General features: G+C 48.3%; 3 protein-coding genes and 1 long non-coding RNA gene across 11 annotated transcripts in view; 1 reads left to right on the forward strand and 3 right to left on the reverse strand.

Moving 5' to 3' along the window:
• The window catches only part of LOC105917794 (ral GTPase-activating protein subunit beta), a 42,805-nt gene extending 37,593 nt beyond the window's left edge, over positions 1-5,212 (reverse strand). For 4 of the 8 annotated variants that reach the window (XM_036151697.1, XM_036151694.1, XM_036151698.1 and 1 more), the window contains exons 1-2: positions 4,681-5,211; positions 3,542-3,709 (exon numbers count right to left, since the gene is read on the reverse strand). In XM_036151697.1, the coding sequence (XP_036007590.1) occupies positions 3,542-3,688 (147 nt within the window). In that variant the 5' untranslated portion in view covers positions 3,689-3,709; positions 4,681-5,211. Of the gene's footprint in view, positions 1-3,541; positions 3,710-4,680 lie in introns of all 8 variants that reach the window. The other 4 variants (XM_036151696.1, XM_036151695.1, XM_036151692.1 and 1 more) reach the window with 2 other exon arrangements.
• Positions 5,213-5,333: 121 nt separating this feature from the next.
• On the reverse strand, positions 5,334-16,110 carry ctsa (cathepsin A). Its single transcript, XM_036151721.1, has 14 exons — positions 15,976-16,110; positions 10,901-11,061; positions 10,722-10,833; positions 10,601-10,651; positions 10,443-10,529; positions 10,219-10,374; positions 9,961-10,137; positions 9,345-9,436; positions 9,194-9,272; positions 8,968-9,116; positions 8,823-8,898; positions 8,579-8,668; positions 8,347-8,448; positions 5,334-5,650 (listed from the first exon to the last, which is right to left on the reverse strand). The coding sequence occupies exons 1-14, from the start codon at positions 16,027-16,029 to the stop codon at positions 5,567-5,569; spliced, it is 1,470 nt and encodes a 489-aa protein (XP_036007614.1). The 5' UTR covers positions 16,030-16,110; the 3' UTR covers positions 5,334-5,566.
• On the forward strand, positions 6,042-7,786 carry LOC118567210. The gene is made up of 3 exons (XR_004933544.1): positions 6,042-6,334; positions 6,692-6,821; positions 7,744-7,786. It is a non-coding gene; the product is annotated as an uncharacterized LOC118567210 (long non-coding RNA).
• Positions 16,111-18,950: 2,840 nt separating the features above from the next.
• On the reverse strand, positions 18,951-23,644 carry snrpb (small nuclear ribonucleoprotein polypeptides B and B1). Its single transcript, XM_036151745.1, has 7 exons — positions 23,504-23,644; positions 22,311-22,462; positions 20,732-20,843; positions 20,507-20,659; positions 20,307-20,436; positions 19,143-19,274; positions 18,951-19,069 (listed from the first exon to the last, which is right to left on the reverse strand). The coding sequence occupies exons 1-7, from the start codon at positions 23,504-23,506 to the stop codon at positions 19,029-19,031; spliced, it is 723 nt and encodes a 240-aa protein (XP_036007638.1). The 5' UTR covers positions 23,507-23,644; the 3' UTR covers positions 18,951-19,028.
• Between the last annotated feature and the right edge of the window lie 58 nt (positions 23,645-23,702).

Consider the following 23,702-nt stretch of genomic DNA (forward strand, 5'->3'; position numbering starts at 1 on the left):
ATGTAACTGACCATTTACCTGTTTTATAGTATATAATGACAAGATTACCATAAAACACCTCAGAAACCGTTATATATATATAAAAAAAGAGGCAATAAATTAATTTTATTCTGACCTGTTAGAACAGAAATAGAGAGCTGTTTATAAAGAATGTAATGTGGATGGTACATTTTAAATCTTTTTAGACGTTGTTATTATTATTATTATTATTATTATTATTATTATTATTATTATTATTAATATTATTAATAATAATAATAATAATACATGAAGCTTACATAGCGCTTTTTTGGACACTCAAAGATGCTTTACAAAAGAATAAAAAAAAAAACACTGAAATATACAGAAAACCATACTACAAAAAACCAAGTTTAAATAATTGGGTTTTGAGACGAGATCTAAAGATCTGTAATGAGTTCCTGATGGTTTGGGGCATTTAGCTCCACAGGATGGGGGCATCAGCAGCGAAGGTTCGGTCCTGAGGTCCGATGGTTGGTGGTGATGGCGTGAGGAGGTTGGTGTCTGCAGAGCAGAGGCAGTGGGAGGGCGGTGGGGTTTTAATCGAATGATTGTCCTGAGGATATATTGACTGCAAAAGATGTCGTTTTGTAGTATGAATGGGTTTTCCTCCATTTTGAGCGTTTATTGTTAAGCTTGTTTTCTGTTTAATATGATGTATAAACTTAAAGGCATACTATGCAACATTTTTCAGTTAATTAATGTGTTCCATACCGTTTTGGATGATTAAATGAGTCATTTCAGGTCTAACTAAGGTTTTCTCGGCCGCCTTGGTGGTCTGTGGGGGAAATACCGTACTTGCAATTGCAGGAGCCCTCGGCCCGCACACACAGAAGTCTCGCTTTACGACGAGAACTCCATGTGTTTTTGCCCTGCCATTCACTATATGCACGCACGAAAGCAACAACAAAGAACCGTGTGTTAACGTCAAATAAACAGTTTTTTATTATTATTATACTATTTTTCTTTTTTTTTTTTTTTTTGAATGTTGGCGAGCCAAGATAGCGCTGCGGGAAGCTTGATGTTCATACCTTCACTGTGTTAGTCATTGTTTGTACTGCCGTTTTTTTTACTTTTTGTTGCGTTCGCCTGTCTGCTAAGCTCAAAACAACCGCGCCTGGCTTGATGGAGAAACCAGAACAGCTGAGCATCTTTATGACAGTGCACTTTTACTTTTACCCTCTGGGGGAAGCCTCGCTGGAAAATCAACCCCGGTTGCATAGTATACCTTCAAGTTCATATGAGCTGTTAGGGAAACAAAGAAATAAAGCCCACATTAAATCAGGACCCTAGTTGGGCAGCGGTTGCATATAAAAATATATTTTTTTTCTTTTATTTACATTTTTTATATTTTATTATTCTATTGTATAAATCTACCATTTCTTGTAGATTTCTCACAAACAAGATGTAGTGTTGCTTTAGCGTAGGGAGCCATCTTGACATTGGCATAGCCTGACTCCATCCTCCACGTCTCTGACTCCATCCTCCATGTCTCTGACTCCATCCTCCATGTTTCTGACTCCATCCTCCATGTCTCTGACTCCATCCTCCATGTCTCTGACTCCATCCTCCATGTCTCTGACTCCATCCTCCATGTCTCTGACTCCATCCTCCACGTCTCTGACTCCATCCTCCACGTCTCTGACTCCATCCTCCACGTCTCTGACTCCATCCTCCATCTTTCTGACTCCATCCTCCATCTTTCTGACTCCATCTTTATGACTCCATCCTCCACGTCTCTGACTCCATCCTCCATGTCTCTGACTCCATCCTCCATGTCTCTGACTCCATCCTCCATGTCTCTGACTCCATCCTCCGTGTTTCCGTCACTAATGACGTCAGAGTTAAAGTCTGGAATCAGCTCAGAAGCTGAAGCTCCTTTCCTCCCTGATGGAGTTCTGCTGACCCAGGAAAGGTCAGGGAGCAGGAGGCAGGAGGTAGGAGGTAGGAGATAGGAGCTAGGAGCTAGGAGCAGGAGATAGGATCGAGGAGAAGGGCGTAGGAGTTAGCAGCAGGAGCTAGAAACAGGAGTTAGGAGCTAGTCTTAAACTCATCATTAGTAGCAGGAGGAAGAAATCCTGCCACGCCAAAAACAGCTTTGTTTATTTTGTGTTTTTATGGTTATAACAAAGGTTATCTCCACAAGGGTTTCATACATTGGTGGGACATTACCCGGCCCACTCATTATGACTAAAAATAAAGCTAAAGTCTTAAAAGTTAATGCCGAAAACCAGCTAGCCAAAATACTATTAGCTTCTGTTAACATCCAGTTCCGGACATTCAAAGGAGCTTGTTTTAAAGCATAACGCTTGTCTTTTCTGCGCCGTCGTTAGATAGAGCTATGAGCATTATTCCCGCATTAATATGGAATATGAATGCCGGTTTAAAGGCAATTTTGGTAACTTCAAAGTAACTGATTTTAGCGACCGATCGCCGCAGCGCCCCCTATCGTCTGGAGGTAGAATCGCTTAAACAAAGGCAAGCGATCCTAAAGTAATCATTTTACTGAGCAAATAGGTCCTCAGAATGTTATTTACTCAAAATAATGTTCTGGTTAACTTGGGCTTTGCATTGTGAATGGGTTGAAACACATGTCAAATGTTATTCTGAATTAGTTAAGCTAATTTAACCACAATCCACATTCTTTAAGGTGAAATCTAACTTAAACAAAATATTATTTCATCAAATAATGTTTTGTTTAACTCAGGATTCGCATTGTGAATTGATTTAAACACATGCCAAATGTTTTTTTACTCCATTCCATGCTTTTTGGAATCAGATCTGCACTGAACACTGAATTATTCTGATTATGACCAACCACTTTTGTTTTTTCTTGTTTGTTTTTGCATGTAAATAGTTCCTTAGCTTAGCTTCTTTTTAGCTTAATTTTGCTTAGTGGTTTAGTTAAGTTTCACTAGCCTAGTAGAGAGGATTTATTAATCAAAATATTGTGTTAATTCAGATAAACAGCATTATATAGTGATGTTCTCTGGATGTTCATTTTATTTCTGTCATTAAATTCTTGAACTTGAAAAGAAGTTATCTCTCCTTTATTCTATGTGTGTGCAGGTTTTGCTGTTAAAAGATCGCTAGTGCTCAAATTCATTCCTTTCAACCATTGTCCTGATATCAGCTTAAAAGCTGATCATCACCAGACAATACTTAACAGACAGAGGGTTATTTCATAAACATTCAATAACTTTAAACAGTGTATAATTGCACAACACTGATCATGGATAATTGGAGGGGCACAAACAGCGAGCAGTTTGTCCTCCATTGTTGACTTCCCGGCTTTTCGTGGTCCTTCCATCCCCTCAGGAAAAGCGCCACAACGCCACATAGCGGAGTCTCTGATTGGTTGACAGCTGCAAAAGTTCAGATTTACCATCTCTGGCGTCTGCCGCTTCAGACGGTCTAAATGTCAAAACGTGCCGCCGGACCTCTTGACCCACCACAGATTTTGCATGTAAACCAGCCGGCCCTGACGGTCAAAACGCGTTCTGTCGACACCATCGGTGTTTACCTGTCGGTCAGTACGCAGCAGGCTGCGGGTGCTGGGGTTTCCAAGGCCTGCTGCCAGGGGCTTCACCACGGCAACAGCAACATCTCTGCCCACAGAAGGCGGGAAACAACTGAGCACACTCACATAGTCCTTCAGTGATTGGTCCATTGCCAGCCAATCACAGCTCACCTAGAAAAGAGACATTTGAAATTGATCAAAAGTGGACCTGCTATCACCTGGAGAACATTTCCAGGATTAAAGGACTGAATTCTGAGTTCTGGAAAAACTAATCCATGTTTATCTTCAGTAGAACTGATCACTGCAACGGTGTTTTCACAGGTCTGCCTAAAAAGTGGATCAGAACGCTGCAGCTGATCCAGAACCTCCATCAGCCATGTTTCTGACTCTAATGACGTCAGAGTTAAAGTCTGGAATCAGCTCAGCAGCTGAAGCTCCTTTCCTCCCTGATGGAGTTCTGCTGACCCAGGAAAGGTCAGGGAGCAGGAAGTAGGAGATACGAGCTCTTATCAGAACATTTCAGGTGCAGTCCTACAGTCTGAGGTAGAAACTCTCAGAATAAGCAGTGCGAGAACACAGACTGCTTAATAACACCTGGAACAGGTGAACTCACCTGAGCTCACAGCAGATTCTCTCACCAGGTGACAGCTGCAGGTGAGCCATGTCACAGTAACATGCTTGGCTCTATGCACACTGCTTAGTGCACACCTGAAGACCGCACATGCTCAGTATGTCCATCAGTTTCCCAGAGTCTTACTGTCCGGACGTTAGTTACTACAGTACCGCACTACAAGTACTGTGATTATTACTGTATTGTATAGTATTAATCAGAGTATCACAGTAGTAAGAGTACTGCAAAGTACATTGTAGTAACCAGAATACTCTAGTATTCAAAGTAGTATTAATCAGAGTATCTCAATAGTATTCAGAATACTAGAGTAAACACAAGAGTACTCTACTAATCAAAGAATTATATTAGTAATCAGATTACAGGAAGTCAGATGAAGCCAGTTCAAACAGACCAGTCCAGACCGGACAGAACCAAACGGACCTGAAGGAGGAATGGGTTGCTCTGGGCTCTGATCAGCTGAAGCAGTAAAACGGTTAAAAATGATCCGAAGATTCAACCTGCAGGATCTTACCTGCACAGGTGAGTCCTGTCCTCCCAGATCAGATCAAACAACCAGTACTCTGCCGCTGAAGGTCGAAGCTCTGACCTCCTGCCTGGAAGCAGGCAGCACTTGTCCCTGCGCGCTGACTGCCAGGCTGCAGGTGTACAGTCAACAAGAAGCCTCCAGCTGCTGGCCCGCCTCTCTGCGCCGCTGATGCATGAAGCTCAGAGACAGGCTGACCCTCATGGACCTGCAGCCACCGCCCAACAAATGATTACTGCAAACACTGTTTTCCAGCTCAGGTCCTGCTGCCAGGTCGATTCAGAAGGCCGCTCCACCTCCGCGGGATCTTCGGTGAGGTGGAGCCCAGGCTTGAACGTTGTTCTGAGGACTGAAGACTTCCAGAAAGTGAAGGAAGTGCTGCAGGGAAGTCAGCTTTACCTGTTTACCAGGTGAGTGAGACAGAAGGGTCAGACATGAACAGCTGAAACATGTTCTGATCAATCAGCTGTTCCTGCAAAGAAAAGTTCAGCCTGACTGGCTTTTCCAGCCGGCTGCCTGATTCTGGGTTTATGAATAATCCTGTAGGCTGACAGCGGTTCTCCATGGCTGCCGTCAGAACTAGTGAACCCAGGTGTTGTGGCCCTTCAGGGCCTCTAAAGAAATAAAAACAGCACCCAGGGTCTGGTTATAGTAGAGTTTTTATTTTGGGTTTCAGTTTGAACATTTATCACAAGATCAGCAGGCAGTGCTCGTTTCCATGGCGATATGGGTGGAGCCAACACACAGGAACCTCTTGATTGGTCAACATAATTTTCTGCAGGATCTCTACATCTGATTGGCTGGCAGTGATATAAAAAAAAAAAAAAGAAAAAACACCCTGAGAGTACGGAGGCTGAGAAGGTCCAATCTGAGGTCAGTACGGCTGCTTCTTGATGAACCTCGAGAACATGGTAAATGCAGCAACAGGTTTATCTGATGGAACCATGTGACCAGAACCCTGCAGGAACACAGATCAGAACCAACTTTATTCACCAAGCTACAAGCATGGTGTAAAAAAACAGCGCCTGATAACAGACCTTCAGGGAAACCGCTAACAACAGGGGCCTACTTTTCCTTCTTACTGCATATATGTACCCCCCCCCACAGTAGCTGGCTACCTGGTTGGGGCGTTCAGGGTCACCAGCGGGGGGTAGAACCTGGTTCTGTGTCGGCTTGTTTAGCCATCAGCACTCTGTAGCGCCCTGAAGGTAAAGGTGTGAATAACCTGAGAGCAGGATGAGTCGGGTCAGCAGCCATGTTGGCGGCTCCGTTACCGGTCATGATGAGTCGGGTCAGTTGGTCAGGATGAGTCGGGTCAGTCGGTCAGGATGAGTCGGTCATGATGATGTCGGGTCAGTCGGTCAGGATGAGTCGGGTCAGTTGGTCATGATTAGTCGGGTCAGCAGCCATGTTGGCGGCTCCGTTACCGGTCATGATGAGTCGGGTCAGTCGGTCATGATGAGTCGGGTCAGTCGGTCAGGATGAGTCGGGTCAGTCGGTCAGGATGAGTCGGGTCAGGATGAGTCGGGTCAGTCGGTCATGATGAGTTGGGTCAGCAGCCATGTTGGCGGCTCCGTTACCGGTCATGATGAGTCGGGTCAGTCGGTCATGATGAGTCGGGTCAGTCGGTCAGGATGAGTCGGTCATGATGAGTCGGGTCAGTCGGTCAGGATGAGTCGGGTCAGTCGGTCAGGATGGAGGGTCAGTCAGGATGAGTCGGGTCAGTCAGTCAGGATGAGTCGGGTCAGTCGGTCAGGATGAGTCGGGTCAGTCGGTCAGGATGAGTCGGGTCAGCAGCCATGTTGGCAGCTCCGTTACCGGTCAGGATGAGTCGGGTCATGATGAGTCGGGTCAGTCGGTCAGGATGAGTCGGTCACGATGAGTCGGGTCAGTCGGTCACGATGAGTCGGGTCAGTCGGTCACGATGAGTCGGGTCAGTCGGTCCTGATGGGTCGGGTCAGTCGGTCATGATGAGTCGGGTCAGTCGGTCATGATGGAGGGTCAGTCGGTCATGATGAGTCGGGTCAGTCGGTCAGGATGAGTCGGGTCAGCAGCCATGTTGGCGGCTCCGTTACCGGTCAGGATGAGTCGGGTCATGATGAGTCGGGTCAGTCGGTCAGGATGAGTCGGTCATGATGAGTCGGGTCAGTCGGTCAGGATGAGTCGGGTCAGTCGGTCAGGATGAGTGGGGTCAGTCGGTCCTGATGAGTCGGGTCAGTCGGTCCTGATGAGTCGGGTCAGTCGGTCCTGATGGGTCGGGTCAGTCGGTCCTGATGGGTCGGGTCAGTCGGTCCTGATGAGTCGGGTCAGTCGGTCCTGATGAGTCGGGTCAGTCGGTCCTGATGAGTCGGGTCAGTCGGTCATGATGAGTCGGGTCAGTCGGTCATGATGAGTCGGGTCAGTCGGTCCTGATGAGTCGGGTCAGTCGGTCCTGATGAGTCGGGTCAGTCGGTCATGATGAGTCGGGTCAGTCGGTCCTGATGAGTCGGGTCAGTCAGTCATGATGGAGGGTCAGTCCGTCCTGATGAGTCGGGTCAGTCGGTCATGATGGAGGGTCAGTCAGTCAGGATGAGTCGGGTCAGTCGGTCAGGATGAGTCGGGTCAGTCGGTCAGGATGAGTCGGGTCAGTCGGTCATGATGAGTCGGGTCAGTCGGTCCTGATGAGTCGGGTCAGTCGGTCCTGATGAGTCGGGTCAGTCGGTCATGATGAGTCGGGTCAGTCGGTCCTGATGAGTCGGGTCAGTCGGTCCTGATGAGTCGGGTCAGTCGGTCATGATGGAGGGTCAGTCGGTCATGATGAGTCGGGTCAGTCGGTCCTGATGAGTCGGGTCAGTCAGTCATGATGGAGGGTCAGTCCGTCCTGATGAGTCGGGTCAGTCGGTCATGATGGAGGGTCAGTCAGTCAGGATGAGTCGGGTCAGTCGGTCAGGATGAGTCGGGTCAGTCGGTCATGATGAGTCGGGTCAGTCGGTCCTGATGAGTCGGGTCAGTCGGTCCTGATGAGTCGGGTCAGTCGGTCCTGATGAGTCGGGTCAGTCGGTCATGATGGAGGGTCAGTCGGTCAGGATGAGTCGGGTCAGTCGGTCAGGATGAGTCGGGTCAGTCGGTCATGATGAGTCGGGTCAGTCGGTCCTGATGAGTCGGGTCAGTCGGTCAGGATGGAGGGAAGTTTCTGTCCTGATGATCCTCTGCAGCTCTGACTGCTGCAGTTTGGACCCGTCAGGTGTGACAGGTGAGCAGAACCACGGCGATGGACGATGACCAGCTGCCCCTGATGGCGGTTGGACTCCGGCAGTTCCCACCAATAGCGCAGTGGGAATTCGTTCTGCAATTGGTGGGTTGCCGGTTCGATCCCCCCGCTCTGACCCGTGTGTCCTTGGGCAAGACACTTCACCTGCTGCCTGCTGGCGGTGGTCAGAGAGTCCGGTGGCGCTGATGTATGACAGCCTCTGCCAGTCCGCCCCAGAGCAGCTGTGGCTGCTCGCCTAGCTCACCACCGTCGGGGAGTGAATGACTGCAGTTTGAAGCACTTTGGGGTCGTCAGACTAGTTAAAGCTGTACTAGTAGAAACATTTTACCATTTCTTACAGTTGGTGTCAACTAATGAGTAACAAGAAGCCCAATATCTCAGCATCGGGGATGATGAAGATTTACCTTTACAGTGAGGAAGGAGATGTTGTTAAATTCTTTAACGAAGCCGCCAATCTGACGACCATCTTGACCTTCATAGACCCAAGGACGCCTCTGGACCTCCACCTGAGACACAGACACCCGATAAGACCAACCTCACCTCCACCTTTCTGCTTTGAGCTTAAACTCCCAGAGACATGAAGGAGAACCGTGTTATGGATGTTAATTATTCTTAATTACTGAGGGGAATCCTTACCTGCTGCTGCAGAGACTCCACAAACCACTCGTCCCCCATGAAGTTACAGGCCATGTCCACATCTCCGTTGTACACTAGGACCCGGTACTTCTGCACACATCGAACACCAGCACAGCTTAGACACACAGAATCAACCAGGATCAGGCCTGGGCCCCATCAGGAACCAAACATTCAACAGAAACCCGCCCGCATGCAACTTCCTGTTCATACAGGAAGTTACAGGTGCGGCGTGATGTTCACAGACCAGAGCAGAAAGCAGCTTCAGGTACTGCTTCTTGACGTCCATGTAGAGCCGGCCGTAGTTCAGGTTCACCTCAGAACTGCAACACCAGAGAAGACACATCAGAGAAGACGGGGGACACGTCCTCAGACCAAGGCCAGACCCTCACCTGCAGATGGCCCAGTCCAGAGCCTGGGGGCTGATGTGCAGAGCTTTACGGACATAGGCGTTGTTCAGGTAGAGGGAGGAGGGGGTGGAGTTGGTGCAGGGCGGGTCCAGACGGACGGACAGGTGCAGAGCAGCCAGACTCAGTAACTTCTGCAGTCAGAAAAGCAGCAGGTGAGACGCTGTGAAGTCCACCTGAAACAGACAGGTGAGCTCATAGGTGAGCGCACCTGGTTCCACTGCCGGGTCTGCTGATGGTTGATGAAGTTGTTTCCCAGATCTCTGATCACCAGCTGCCCACGCTCCACACTGACAACCAGAAACCATCAAGAGTCACCAGGCTGAACGGGACACAGGTGAGTAATCCAGGTAACAGCTTACCTGAACCTGTGGGGGACGCCACCGGCACAGGGAGCGTACAGGTTGTAAATGTTGAGTCCTGAAGTGTAGACGATCACCTGGACCTCCGTCAGCTGCAGAGACGCACAGAGATCAGCTGGACTAAACATCAGAGCCATGTGACCTCAGGGGCCCGGTTCCTGCTCAGAGGACCGGTTCCTGCTTAGAGGGGCCCGGGTCGGCCCGGTTCCTGCTCAGAGAGACCCGGTTCCTGCTCAGAGGGGCGGTTCCTGCTCAGAGGGGCCCGGGTCGGCCCGGTTCAGCCCGGTTCCTACTCAGAGAGGCCCGGTTCCTGCTCAGAGGACCGGTTCCTGCTCAGAGGGGCCCGGGTCGGCCCGGTTCCTGCTCAGAGAGGCCCGGTTCCTGCTCAGAGAGACCCGGTTCCTGCTCAGAGAGACCCGGTTCCTGCTCAGAGAGACCCGGTTCCTGCTCAGAGGGGCCCGGGTCGGCCCGGTTCCTGCTCAGGGAGGACCGGTTCCTGCTGAGAGGCCCAGTTCCTACTCAGAGAGGCCCGGTTCAGCCCGGTTCCTACTCAGAGAGGCCCGGTTCCTGCTCAGAGAGGCCCGGTTCAGCCCGGTTCAGCCCGGTTCCTACTCACGCTCTCGGTGCAGTTGGGGTTCTTGTTGTCGTAGAAGTTGCACTTCCCGCCGCTGCAGCAGAACGTCTGAAGCTCCGCCCACAGCTGGCTGCCCAGCAGGCCGTGGTAGTAGGCGAAGTAAACCAGAGAGTTATCGTTCAGCTCGTAGCTGGACATCCCGTTTCCAACGGCTACGCCCTGCAGCACAGGTGAGCAAAGCGTCACACAGAGGACAGGTGGAGCGAGCGGCAGCAGAACGGGTCAGAAGCTGAGCAGAACCTGCAGGTTCAGGCTGGAGTCCTCCATCACTCGCTCAGCGAGCGTGGGGATGTAGATCCCTCCATAACTTTCTCCGGTCAGGAAGAGCTCGTTGCTGCTGTACTCTGGGAAGAGCCGGAAGAACTCCTTCAGAGCCAGGTAGTTGTTCATGGACACCTGCAGACACAGAACACCTGACACACCTGAGGACCAATCAGAAGCAGCGAAGGCGGCGCGTCACTGACCTCAGTGTCGTTGGTAACGTAGTCCTTATTGTCCGAGTACGAGAACCCAACGCCCACCGGAGACTCCAGGTACAGCATGTTGGCGACCTGCAGGTGAGCAATGAACCAATCAGGTGTCAGGGCTGAATGTGACCCCACCCTGCAGTCACATGACCTACCTTATTCCAGGAGTAAGGGTTGTACTGCAGCGTCACGCCGTCATCCTGGATCTGAAGAAGAGAGCAGAGATCAAACAGCGCTGTCATGCAGGTAAGGTGGGCGGAGTCAGGGCTTACCTACCAGGAAGGGTCCATGTTCGGTGAGCAGTCCATCCAGAGAGCTGCAGCCAGGACCACCGTTCAGCCACAGGACCACCGGGTCAGCGGCCGGCTTGTTCTGAGACTCCACAAACCTGAAAGTCAGAGCAGGTTCAGGTGAGATGGCCTCCACCAGGTGAGAACCTTGGCTCAGGTACGCACCAGTAGTGAAGGTGTTTCCCGTCAGCCAGATTCAGGTATCCAGAGAACTGCCTGAAGCTCGGCTGCTTCTGCAGACCAGGAAGGAAGGTGATCTCATCTGCAGCTGGAGCAGCGCCGGCTCCCAGCAGGAACGCCAGGTAGAACCAGAGGAACGGCTGCATCTGAGGAACAAAGAGCAGAGAACAGGAAATGACATCACCTACACCTGAGGCTGGGCGCTGAGAGAACAACAGCCAGAACCAACACCTGGAGGAGAACCCGGCGCTCTTAAAACATCCTGAGGTTAAAGAAAGCTGGTGAGGACCCAGTGTTCTGAAGAACCAGAACCAGAACCAGAACCAGAACCGCCTGTGTGGTCAGAGCAAGACCTTCTAGACCAGCACTCGGCCGATCACATGATCGCTGACTGAATTCTGATTGGCCGAGTCACGTGTGGCAGCCACGTTGCTCCCGTTCACACGGAGCAGCTGGAGGTGACCAGACCCCGGGAAAGCTACTCAGGTGTTCTGGATCACCTGGACAAGAGGTCAGATCTTCAGTCAGAAGAGACTGGCAGGAATCTATGGAGCTCCCAGTTGGTCTTTCTGAAAGGTTAGGGAGGTTAGCGGATCCAAACGGCGGGTTGCCGGTTCAATCCCCCCGCTCTGACCGTTGTGTCCTTGACCAAGACACGTCACCTGCTGCCTGCTGGCGGTGGTCAGAGGGTCCGGTGGTGCTGATGTCTGGATGCCTCTGCCAGTCTGGCCCAGGGTAGCTGTGGCTGCTAGCATAGCTCCGGGCGTGAATGACTGTAGCAGTCTGACCACCCCCCATGGGGGGGGGGGGGGGGGGGGTTACCGGTCCCTTCATGGTTCAGGTGTTTTGGACCTTGGCTGAAGTGACCAACGGCCTTCAGACATGAGCTGGAGGATCATGTTGTCCTCATGCCCCAGCAGCAGGGGGCGCTGCTGCCATAATAACCATGTTTGCATGTGTGGTTATTATAAAGTCTCATTATAAATGAAGTGGTTCTATAAATACTCCATCAGCCGTTCCTCATACCGCAGCAGCCTGGGAACCTTGACTGGAAGTGTTGGCTCCGCAGTTTAGTACGCCTCCAGATGACAGCGTGGGTGGTTCTGGTTCTGCAGAGCGGATCCATTCCAGCGTGGATGGTTCTGGTTCTGGAGAGCTGATCCATGCCAGCGTGGGTGGTTCTGGTTCTGCAGAGCTGATCTATGACAGCGTGGATGGTTCTGGTTCTGCAGAGCGGATCCATGCCAGTGTGGATGGTTCTGCAGAGATGATCCATGACAGCGTGGGTGGTTCTGGTTCTGCAGAGCGGATCCAAGCAAGCGTGGATGGTTCTGGTTCTGCAGAGATGATCCATGCCAGCGTGGGTGGTTCTGGTTCTGGAGAGATGATCCATGCCAGCGTGGGTGGTTCTGGTTCTGCAGAGCGGATCCATGCCAGTGTGGATGGTTCTGCAGAGATGATCCATGACAGCGTGGGTGGTTCTGGTTCTGCAGAGCGGATCCAAGCAAGCGTGGATGGTTCTGGTTCTGCAGAGATGATCCATGCCAGCGTGGGTGGTTCTGGTTCTGGAGAGATGATCCATGCCAGCGTGGATGGTTCTGGTTCTGCAGAGATGATCCATGCCAGCGTGGGTGGTTCTGGTTCTGGAGAGATGATCCATGCCAGCGTGGATGGTTCTGGTTCTGCAGAGATGATCCATTCCAGCGTGGGTGGTTCTGGTTCTGCAGAGCGGATCTATGACAGCGTGGATGGTTCTGGTTCTGCAGAGCTGATCCATGCCAGTGTGGATGGTTCTGGTTCTGCAGAGCTGATCTATGACAGCGTGGATGGTTCTGGTTCTGCAGAGATGATCCATGCCAGCGTCGGACCTGAGCTTTGATCACCGTGGTTACAGACGGCTATACTCATTTCTCCAGATATTATTTACTGAGACAGCGATGAAGATCGGGTCTTGGATCCGCTGCAGTTCCCCTCCCAGCCTGGCGTTGGGGTTGATGATGTCAGCACCTACCTGCTGCCTGCTGGTCCAATCAGCAGCCTCCATGCTCGCTCCACTGGTAAAGCTGCTCCAGAAGCTTTACTTCCTGTCTGCTCTCAACATCAGTGCCGTAGTGTTAGCTTAGCATGTAGCACCGTTCAGTGGAGCTACACTCAGCGCCCCCCCCCCCCCTTTTATTAGTTCTCTGGGTTTGAGAACCGACAAAGGCTCTCCAACCAGGAGAACCTGACCAACCAGCTTAGAACCAGAAGTTCCACACCAGCCCAGTGATTAACTGCCCCTCCTTCCTTTAGCAGGAGGGCAAAGAGAAAAGGAGAGCAGTCAGTCACAATAGAGGAGAACTTGCTGCTGTTCTCTAGAGAACCCACAGGAACCGCTCCAGTCCGCTTTAGACCTTAAGGGAGAAAACGCTGCAGAACTGCTTGGAAAATTATTTCTGTCTTCAGTCCAAACTTCAACTATTATATATTCCAGGTCAATATCTGGATTGCATTCCAGATTATTAATAAATGCTGTACCCCCCCCCCCCCCCCCCCCCCACTGTCTCTCTGTAAACTAACCTTTAATAAATAAATCCAGTCTGGGTTTGTTTCCTGAACACCAGCAATCTCTGGTGTCTCTTTAACAAGTTGATTAAATCCTTTAAACTCGTCTATATTTGACTTTTTGCATTCATTGTAAAACATTTAGTTCTCCTGGTTCCTCCTGTTCTCCGTCTGGTTCTAGTTTTTACTAACATGTTCTCACTGAAGGAGTTTACAGTTATTTTATTTTCTGTTAACCTGATCAGAGGTGATAAACCGATCAGCTGGTCCAGTGTTGGTTCTGGACCCCCCCCCTCCAGATTAGCACCTATCTCTACCTGGGGCCCCATCATCACCACAATCTGCCAAACACAGATTACCCTCAGATTACCGTAATCCACAGCAAACACGCTCAGTGCTTTAAATTCTGTCATCAGTGTATTTTGACCTACAAACGTCTAAATGCTCAGAACCATGGATGACGCTCCCATGATGCTGTGAGCACAAACATCAGCATCAGGAGAATCTGGTCAAACTGACCCACAGCATGGAGAAGAAATGTCTCCATTTTCACAAAAATAAACCACTTCAAACCTCAGAAGATGACTTAAAACAGCAACTCAAGAAATGACCCGTTTTCTGTGCATACGTTAAATTTTCTGCATTTCTGATGTCATTTTAATTTCCATTTCACACTAATATTCATTGTGCGTTCCGTTTGTCTTTGGTAGTCGGACTTCTGAACATCCAGGTCAGAAAATTTAAAATTTACCGTTCAGCTGTTTATCTGCACAGAAACCGCCTAGAACCGCGTTATTATTGATTTAACAACAGCGTCCATGTTTTTTCCTATCTGACAATAGAAACTGGAACAGAAGAAGGTAAAATGACGTAATCTGAGTTAGTTCTGCCTACCAGGCTAAAGGAACGCACCATCAGCTTCTCCACTCAGAGTTCTGAGCCGTGTTGTGGAGTTTGACGTCACGCGTTGATCGGCGTCGCCTTTGACCCGCCTCATGTGGACGGGCTGACCAATGAGGAGAGGGTCTGCAGCAGCGTTCACAGGTAGTGAACTCCTCTGTAACGAGGAGTCGTTAGGGTTGATCAGCCAATGAGGGCGAGATCATTCCTCGTTACAGAGGAGGGGACCAGTTTCTGCTGAATCTGCAGGTTATCTAAACATTACAGGCCTTTGTTAGGCAGTAGTATAAAGCTTGGTACTCATCATTACTCCAGACTTTTGAATTGAGAAAGCTTCCTGGAGAGGAAGCGAAACGTCTTCAACTACGGAAAACAAGTCCAGTTGTTTTGTTTTTACCTTGTTTTGGAATGACCATGACCTAATGTCTGAGAATCTTCACCAGCATGCCTCCACCTACTATATTCTATGTTTTACTTCAGTATTTTGTAAGAATCTGAACTTTGATCCTAAACTCCTCCCATTCTCCGTCTGCTCCATCTTCTAGTTCTCACACCTGCAGCTTATGACATCTCCAGCGTGAGCATGTATGCAGACTAGAAAAGTTAATCCTATGAATGCCTTTTATATGGGCGATCCCAGAGAGGCTGCACTGTGGAGGAAGAGCGACCCGATGTCTGCGGTTCCCGATGTCTGCGGTTCTCTTTCTGCTTTCAGAAGAAAGAGAACCGCAGGAGGTTCTGAGAGGTTCAGAAAGGTTATCATGACTTAAAGAAGCAGGAAGCAGCTGATGCTTCTGCTACTTTGGAGCAGAAATTAGAAATCTGAGGCCGATGACGGCGGCTGTAGAGCAGGTCCACCGGTTGGAGCGTGGCTGATGGCACCGGGTCCAGCTAACGGGTCCAGCTAACGGGTCCAGGTTCTGATTCACGGAGGATTTCAGAGATTCTAGAGATGCTTGGAGGCTGAAAACCAGAGAACGGCTGAATGTTTCAGGGTCTGCGTCTCCAGCTCCCTGATCTAACGGCACCTCCACAACATTTCAGGAAGCCTTGGTGAATCCCGTTTAAAGATGAACGGACCGGTTCTGGTAACGAGCTTCTTTCTACTGTGATCACAGATGTTGTTTGGACCGGTCCAGTTTCTCTGCTGCAGAGCTGAGGGACCAGAGGTCAATGCTCGGTGCCGCCACCAGGGGGCGACACTGGGCTACAGCGGTACGGACCTTCAGAGGAAGTTCGGTTTCACTTTGGTTACGTGATCGGTTCGGTCCAATCTTACCCATTATGGACGCTCAGGCATGATCTGCTTCTGCTGGGAGGAGACTTTATTAAACTCTGACACAAACACAGCCAAACTGGGTCAGAACCGCAACCTTTCTCACAGAGGACAGTCAGAACCCAAACAGAACCGACAGCGTTCCGTCAAACAGATCAGATTATAACTGGAGAGAAACACCGAGATTCCCCAGACCCGGAAATAACCCCAGACCGGGTCAGAACCCGATCAGAACCGGGTCAGAACCCAGTCAGACTGACAGATCGGGGGAAGCCAGGTTAGAACAGGTGAGCGCAGCTGGACGCAGCCGAACCGGAACCCCGCTGCCATGAAAACTCACCTTAGAAAGTCCACCTGTCCGCGCGCTGCAGTGCCTCTGATCACTGCGGGTCATGTGACTCCGCGTGACTTCTTTTCAAACAAGTCACGTGGTCATCTGAGGACTTCCTGTTCCGAATCGTCAGCTGACCCATATGAGCCTGCAGGCCGCCAGAATAAAACCATCATTAATAAACGACCAGAACTCTACAGGTTCTAAGGTTCTGATCGGGTCCACTCCTCGGTTCTGTTTCAACCACCATTAGAACCTGTGACGTGAAGATGTGACTTCCTGCTCCAGTTTTTATTTTAATCTCTGCGAAATATGTAAATAAAGTGAGAGCCACAGTTTAATAAACAGGATATATGAAAAAGGAAGAGCGCAATAGATCAGGGTCAACAAAAAGAGAAAATTAACACAAATAAGACACAAAAGCGAGTTAAAAAAAATTGGTGTGCATTAACAGCATTTAAAGTCCTTTTAGCCTTTTTATTACCAGAGTCTCATATTGTTTCAAAATCAAGTTTATACGAGACAAAAAGTAGTTCCCTTTTCCTTATTTTGCTTTTATGAATATGGAACAGAATCACATTTATGAGGGAAAAAACAGATGAATCTTTTGAGCTGAATCTGTAAAACTAAACAAAACATTTTTATAATGCAAAAGAAAATTAGCTTTAATGCTTTCACATATTAGAGCAGTAGGATCTTTCCAAAGGTTTTGAGACCGAGGACATTTTTTATAGATGACTACATGTCTCTGAATAAAGTTTACACAAAGAGCAGGAAACAAATTCTGGAATTAATACCTTTTATATTAGATAAAGTTCCCCTACAGTGATTGATCAAATCTAACAGGAACAACAACTCCAAATAACACCAACTAGAATAGCATCTGACATTAAATTCATTTTCTGTAACAGGACAATTGTACTTATTGTTTAGGTGCACAGAGATCCTTTATTTCCTCCACTCTGGGTCTGGCGTTTCATGCATTTTCCACGTTAACAAGCCTCGAGTTTCTCTCAGGGGGGGTTGGCAGTGTAAAACTTTTGATTTTCAATGCAACCTTCTGATATTGTGACAAAGAAGTTTTAAGTAATTAAATCACCTGAGATCAGATCTAATAGTTTCAGTTCCTGTATGAGTCCAGGTTGAGGTGCAGAGGAGGCTGGTTCTGACTGTCCAGACCGAGGGAACACAAAGGAACCGCAGACTGGACCCGCAGACTGGACCCGCAGAGTTCTGGAGACATGCAACAAGACGCACATGGAGGCAATAATCCAAGAACGGACTTGAGATTAAACTACCGATAGTCTGTACCAGAGCCATAGAGAGAAATTCTTTAATATATTTATTCTTTAATATATTTGATTCTTTGTGCATGGCTTAGTATTAAAATGATCATTGTTGTGTGGCCAACTCCTGCCTCATCAGTAAAGTGGGTGTAAATGCTGAATGGACTGTTCTCTCTGCAGATAACCTTACTCTGTGCATTAATCCAGAGACGTAGAGAAAAATCTTAATAGCTCTGCACTTACCTATAGACCCAAACATATAAGCATAATGCTTTTGATAATATGTGAATGGCTTAATCTTAAAATGATATTCTTAGTCTTAACATGATCATGTTTCACGTTGTGGTCTGGGGGTGACCACTTATCAGAAGAGAGCTAGCTGCTAGGCGAATGCTGAATGGACCACGGCAGACCTAACGCTACCACCAAGGGACCATATAATACAATTAATAATTAATAATTGAATACCATATAATGGCTGAATGGGAATTTATAAGCAAAATCACAGTAATCAATAATACAGCCGTCGCCATAAAATGAAAATCATGAGACATCTGTCATCACATGAATGATATGGAAAAGAAAAGTTAAGTTAGAGCCGTTCTAGCCTGTTCTGTCCATAATAACATGAACATAAGCTTTAAACGTTTCTAAGTAATATACAGCTTTTAGTTGTCACCCTGCCTCTCAAAATGGAAAACTGACATTAACAAATATGTAATCATGCAATAACAGCTAAAAAAGTAGCAGGGTGTATGTTTATATATATATTTACCGTTAAATAACGCAATCGCTGCTGTCTGTCCCATAGAAGAACATGAAACTATAGAAGAACTAAAGCGGGTTACTAGAACCACGTGACTGCCCTGGTGCTGACATCAGAGTGTCACAACTCTTTCTATGGTTCTGGTCGGTACCAGAGACAGCAACGAGGACTGAAGGAAACGGGTCAGATGTCTGCATCCATGGACGGTTCTGATGACCCTCGGTCCAGATTGTGCGCCGCAGCTTTACCCATAAGGCCCCTGGTCTCCTTCGTCTTCAGGGTCCAGCTTTGGTTCCAGCTCATCTGCTGAGGCCGTTCTTTCTGCGGGTCAGAACCGCTCACGTCCCGTATCTTGGACTTAGAAGTTCTGAAGTCTCCTCTAGAACCACAGTGGTGTCGGTGTTTCTCCTGATTGCTGCGCAGAGGTTCAGCTTCAAGAGATCTGGAAGTCCAGAACCGCGGCTCCAGAACCGAGCCATTATACCAGAACATGAGTTTCTCCACCTTTCTTCAGGTTTTGGAGTAAATTAAGTGACTTTCTTTAATATCCCGGTTCTGCCAGACGGTTCTGCCAGACGTCAGCAGGTTTATTACCTCACCGGTCCAGTAAAGCCCAGCTGGGTCAGGACATCTCAGGGAGCCGCCATCTTGCTGCGGCCCACAGATGATCCATGACCCACCTGAGCAGCTGCTGGGAACCACTGACTGAACCGTTCAACAGATCCGGATCTCTGGCGCTGGACGGCGGGAACCACTGACTGAACCGTTCAAGAGATCCGGATCTCTGGCGCTGGACGGCGGGAACCACTGACTGAACCGTTCAAGAGATCCGGATCTCTGGCGCTGGACGGCGCCCCCAGCAGGTCAGCAAAGCTAAACTCCCATAATTAGACTGGCTTGTTACCGTGGAAACCTTTCAAAGAGCAGACAGATTTAAACTGAGAAAACTTTATTAAAAAGTAAAAGAACAACTTCTATACAACAGCTGAAAGCAAGGAGGCGGAGCTTCTTCACGGCCTGGGAGGCGGTCTCATGCCAGGAGGGGGCGGTCCTAGAAAAGAGGTCACATGATCAGGTTATGACAGGGCAAAGCTAACTGAGACCTGATTGGCTGCACAGCTGACCTCTCATGCCAGGGGGCGGGGGCCTCATGCCTGGAGGGGGCATTCCCATCGGAGCGCCACGACCCGGACCAGGAGGCATTCCCATAGGAGGACCCATGGGGGGCCGCATGCCGGGAGGGGGCCCCATCATGCCTGCAGAGGAGGGAAGCAGGGATTAAACACCGCCGCCCGGAGGAGAACCGACAACCCTCAGGAGAACCGACAACCCTCAGGAGAACCGACAACCCTCAAGAGAACCGACAACCCTCAGGAGAACCGACAACCCTCAGGAGAACCGACAACCCTCAAGAGAACCGACAACCCTCAAGAGAACCGACAACCCTCAGGAGAACCGACAACCCTCAGGTTCTGGCCTCAGGGTTCTTCATCAGAGCGGAACCTCAGCTTAGAAACATGGTTGGTTCTGGTTCTGTCGCAGAACCCGATCACTTCACGCTACATTCAGGCTGGGCGATACGGCGTAAAACTAAAATCTACAATTTCATTTTACCAAAGCAGATTCAGCGATTTTTTCCCCCTTTTGTTTCACAAAAACAAATTAATCTAATGAATTATTTCAGTATTAATTCATCACTGAGATTAATGGTTAAAATGACGCAACATGGTGGGACAGTTTTATTTAACTTCATCTAACTAGAGCGCCACAGTTTATTTGGAAATTAATAATTAGCTCGTTTTTAATATTGATGCTGGAAATGTTGCCTGATTAAAGAGAACAAGTTAATTAGTTTACCTAAACATCAAGTAACGTTAAAAGACAGAAGGTCATTACTAACCGACCAATCAAAACTAACCGCCGTTAGTCGGCCAATCAAAACTAACCGCCGTTAGTCGGCCAATCAAAACTAACCCTTAGCTGCTCACTGGTATTTTCCCGACTTTAGTGGCGAAGTCAAACCAAGACGTTCCAGAAATGTAACTTTAATAAATAGTAAATTAAAGTTAATCGTTTAAACGGGTTAATTGGACCCTGGAGCAGAGTGACAGAACCGGGGCTGGTTACCACCTCTCTAGCTCCAGTGGACTTCTCCTGTAGCAGAAAGTTCTGGACAAAAGCTGTTCAGAACTGAACCTGGACCACAAGCAGCTTCCTGATAGAACCAGAACTTTCTCCAAAGAGCAGAAAGACCGACACAGACCCGATCTGAGCAGAACCCGGCTTACCTGGAGGGGGCGCGGCCCGGGCCATCGGGGGCGGGGCTCCTCGTCCAGGTGGGTACTGCGTGGGGGCCCCGGCAATGCTCGCACCTGCTGCTGCCGCGGCAACCGTCCCCCGGCCCTGCGGGGTCATCACCTGAAACGCACAGAACCCATCAGAACCCCAACACACGCCCGGCTCTCTCCAGCCGCGTCACCATGGCTACCTGCTGTGAAGGCCCGCCCACTCCTCTGACGGGGCCCGCCAGTCCGGCCGGCGCCTGAGGCATCGGCGCTCCTGCAGGAACGCCGCGGCCCGCTGCCCGACCCACTCCTGGACCCCCGGCCACCCCGGCCAGGGGAACCCGGGCGATGCCGGTCTGAGGAGACAGACAGGTGAGAGGTCAGAGAGGGAAGCAGAACGTTCTGACCCGCTGCAGGAGAACACTCACGTCTTTGGGGGGCGGGCCCTCCACCGTCATGGACACCAGGTTCTCCCCCCTCAGCAGAACCAGACCCAGAACCCGCTTCTCCTCACGCTCTGGCTGCTTGGAGTTCTTTGGCCTGGAGGAGAGACTCTGTCAGTACCCATCATGCATCAGGGATTACCATGGCAACAACCTGGACAACCTGCCCCCCAACCACCAGCCCAGCTGCTAACGTGTTGCCAACAGCCAATCAACAAGAGGCTAGGTGATGACATCATCTCAACTCTTGTCATAATTTCAGGATTTTACTCCACAGTTTAATAAAGAAGCCTGTAGAAAACCATCTTAAAGATTTTTGGTTTGTTTGATTTTTAATGTTCTAATGATCTAATGTTCTAATGTTCTAATGATCTAATGTTCTAATGATCTAATGTTCTAATGATCTAATGTTCTAATGATCTAATGTTCTAATGATCTAATGTTCTAATGATCTAATGTTCTAATGATCTAATGTTCTAATGATCTAATGTTCTAATGATTTAATGATCTAATGTTCTAATGATTTAATGATCTAATGTTCTAATGTTCTAATGATCTAATGTTCTAATGTTCTAATGATCTAATGTTCTAATGATTTAATGATCTAATGTTCTAATGATTTAATGTTCTAATGATTTAATGATTTAATGCTCTAATGATTTAATGTTCTAATGTTCTAATGATTTAATGTTCTAATGATCTAATGTTCTAATGATCTAATGTTCTAATGTTCTAATGATCTAATGTTCTAATGATCTAATGTTCTAATGATCTAATGATCTAATGATCTAATGATCTAATGTTCTAATGATTTAATGTTCTAATGATTTAATGTTCTAATGATTTAATGTTCTAATGATCTAATGTTCTAATGATCTAATGTTCTAATGATCTAATGTTCTAATGATTTAATGTTCTAATGTTCTAATGATCTAATGTTCTAATGATCTAATGTTCTAATGATCTAATGTTCTAATGATCTAATGTTCTAATGATCTAATGATCTAATGTTCTAATGATTTAATGATTTAATGTTCTAATGATCTAATGATCTAATGTTCTAATGATCTAATGTTCTAATGATCTAATGTTCTAATGATTTAATGTTCTAATGATCTAATGATTTAATGTTCTAATGATTTAATGTTCTAATGTTCTAATGTGCGTAGACCAATAACAGTTAACATTTTGAGTTGAACAACAATTCCTTCTCATTGTGTAAATATATTTAGAATAAGGTGAACGTTTATTCATTCATCAGAAAACTAAACATTTATAGTCAGAAATAAATAAAAGCACGATAGAAGGTGAGGAAGACCCGACAGAACCGGGATATCTGCGGTTCTGTAAATAATGGACCTTAATGACAGAAATGTCTCGCACGCTGAAACCAAAAGGCGTCAGTGGAACCGTCGGGTCTTACGGACCGAGCTGACCAGAACATCTCGCTGAAAACATTTCTAGATTAAAACCTCGCATCAGAACCAGGTCCAGTTCAGGTTTATACCAACAGAACCGCATCACAGAGACACTCGTGTTGTACCAGAACCGGGTCTGGACCTACTTGATCTTGCGGAACTCGTCGCAGTCGCACAGGATCAGGTTCATGTGTTTGTCGAAGGCCTTGAAGGTTCCGATGAAGATGCGTCCGTCCTGCAGGATGCACCTCATCCTGAAGTCGATGTGCTGCAGCATCTTGCTGCTCTTCCCCACCGTCTGCCGACCAATCAGACAACAGCAGCATGATGACGTCATCGCTAGTACCTGCACAGGTGGCACCACCGCTGCACACACACTGTTCTGCTGCGGCCCGCCTTCTATTGGATCAGAACCGCCTTCTATTGGATCAGAACCGCCTTCTATTGGATCAGCTACCTAGCTCCGTTTCAGGATGTCCCAGAACCACCGGGTCCATGCAGAATTTATTTTAACAGGGTCTGATCGGGTCAGAACCATTTTAACGGGTCCTGATCAGATCAGAACCAGCAGGACTCAGAACCATTTTAACGGGTCCATGCAGAATTTATTTTAACGGGTCCTGATCGGGTCAGAACCATTTTAACGGGTCCTGATCCGGTCAGAACCATTTTAACGGGTCCTGATCCGGTCAGAACCAGCAGGACTCAGAACCATTTTAACAGGGTCTGATCGGGTCAGAACCAGCAGGACTCGGAACCACGGTCCATTTAAAGTGATCAGAACCACAGGGAACCAGAGATACTTCTAGGATTCATCTTTGGGTTTCACTTTAAAGAGCCGGTCAGACTCGGACACGTCCCAGACAGAACCCGGACATGTTGTGGACCGGAACCGCTGCAACACGCTCTGCATGTTTACCTGAGAGACTTCGGTCCGGGTTCTGGTTCTGTTGCTCCAGTTGGACCAGCTGGGTTTATTGGACTCACTCAGCTGGTTCTGACCAGTCTTTCTTTTACCATGAGACTGAACTGGACCCTGAGCTTCCCCAGAACCAGAACCAGCTGAGGCCCATTAGAGACAGAGTCGCTGATAGCTGTAGAAAACCCAACTAGTAACTTTGATTATTAATCAGAACCAAACCAATCGGTAAAGTTATTGACGTTATAGGTCGGTTTCCCAGGTTAATGTTCCTGTTCCGATCCATTTGGACCTCTCCTGCAACGTCCCGCCAACGTCTCTTCAAACAACCGCCATGTTTAAATCAGAGCGATAAAAAGTTAAAATTCTGATCGACCTGAGAAGAACCGGGTCTCAAAGATCCGTTCCCGCAAAACTCACCATGTCTGCGGTTCTGATGGCTCCGATTCACGCCGGATTCACCGAACCAAATACAAAAAATTAGACCCGCGGAACCGCCGGGACTTTATAACAAAGGACAGGAAGTAACGTGACAAACCGGAACAGCCTCCGACTAGAAACACGGCAGCCAGATGAGAAGTTCCTAGAGCGCCTTCAAAATAAATCACCCCGGATATAT

Source organism: Fundulus heteroclitus, chromosome 20 (assembly GCF_011125445.2).
Source record: "Fundulus heteroclitus isolate FHET01 chromosome 20, MU-UCD_Fhet_4.1, whole genome shotgun sequence".
Lineage (NCBI taxonomy): Eukaryota > Metazoa > Chordata > Actinopteri > Cyprinodontiformes > Fundulidae > Fundulus > Fundulus heteroclitus.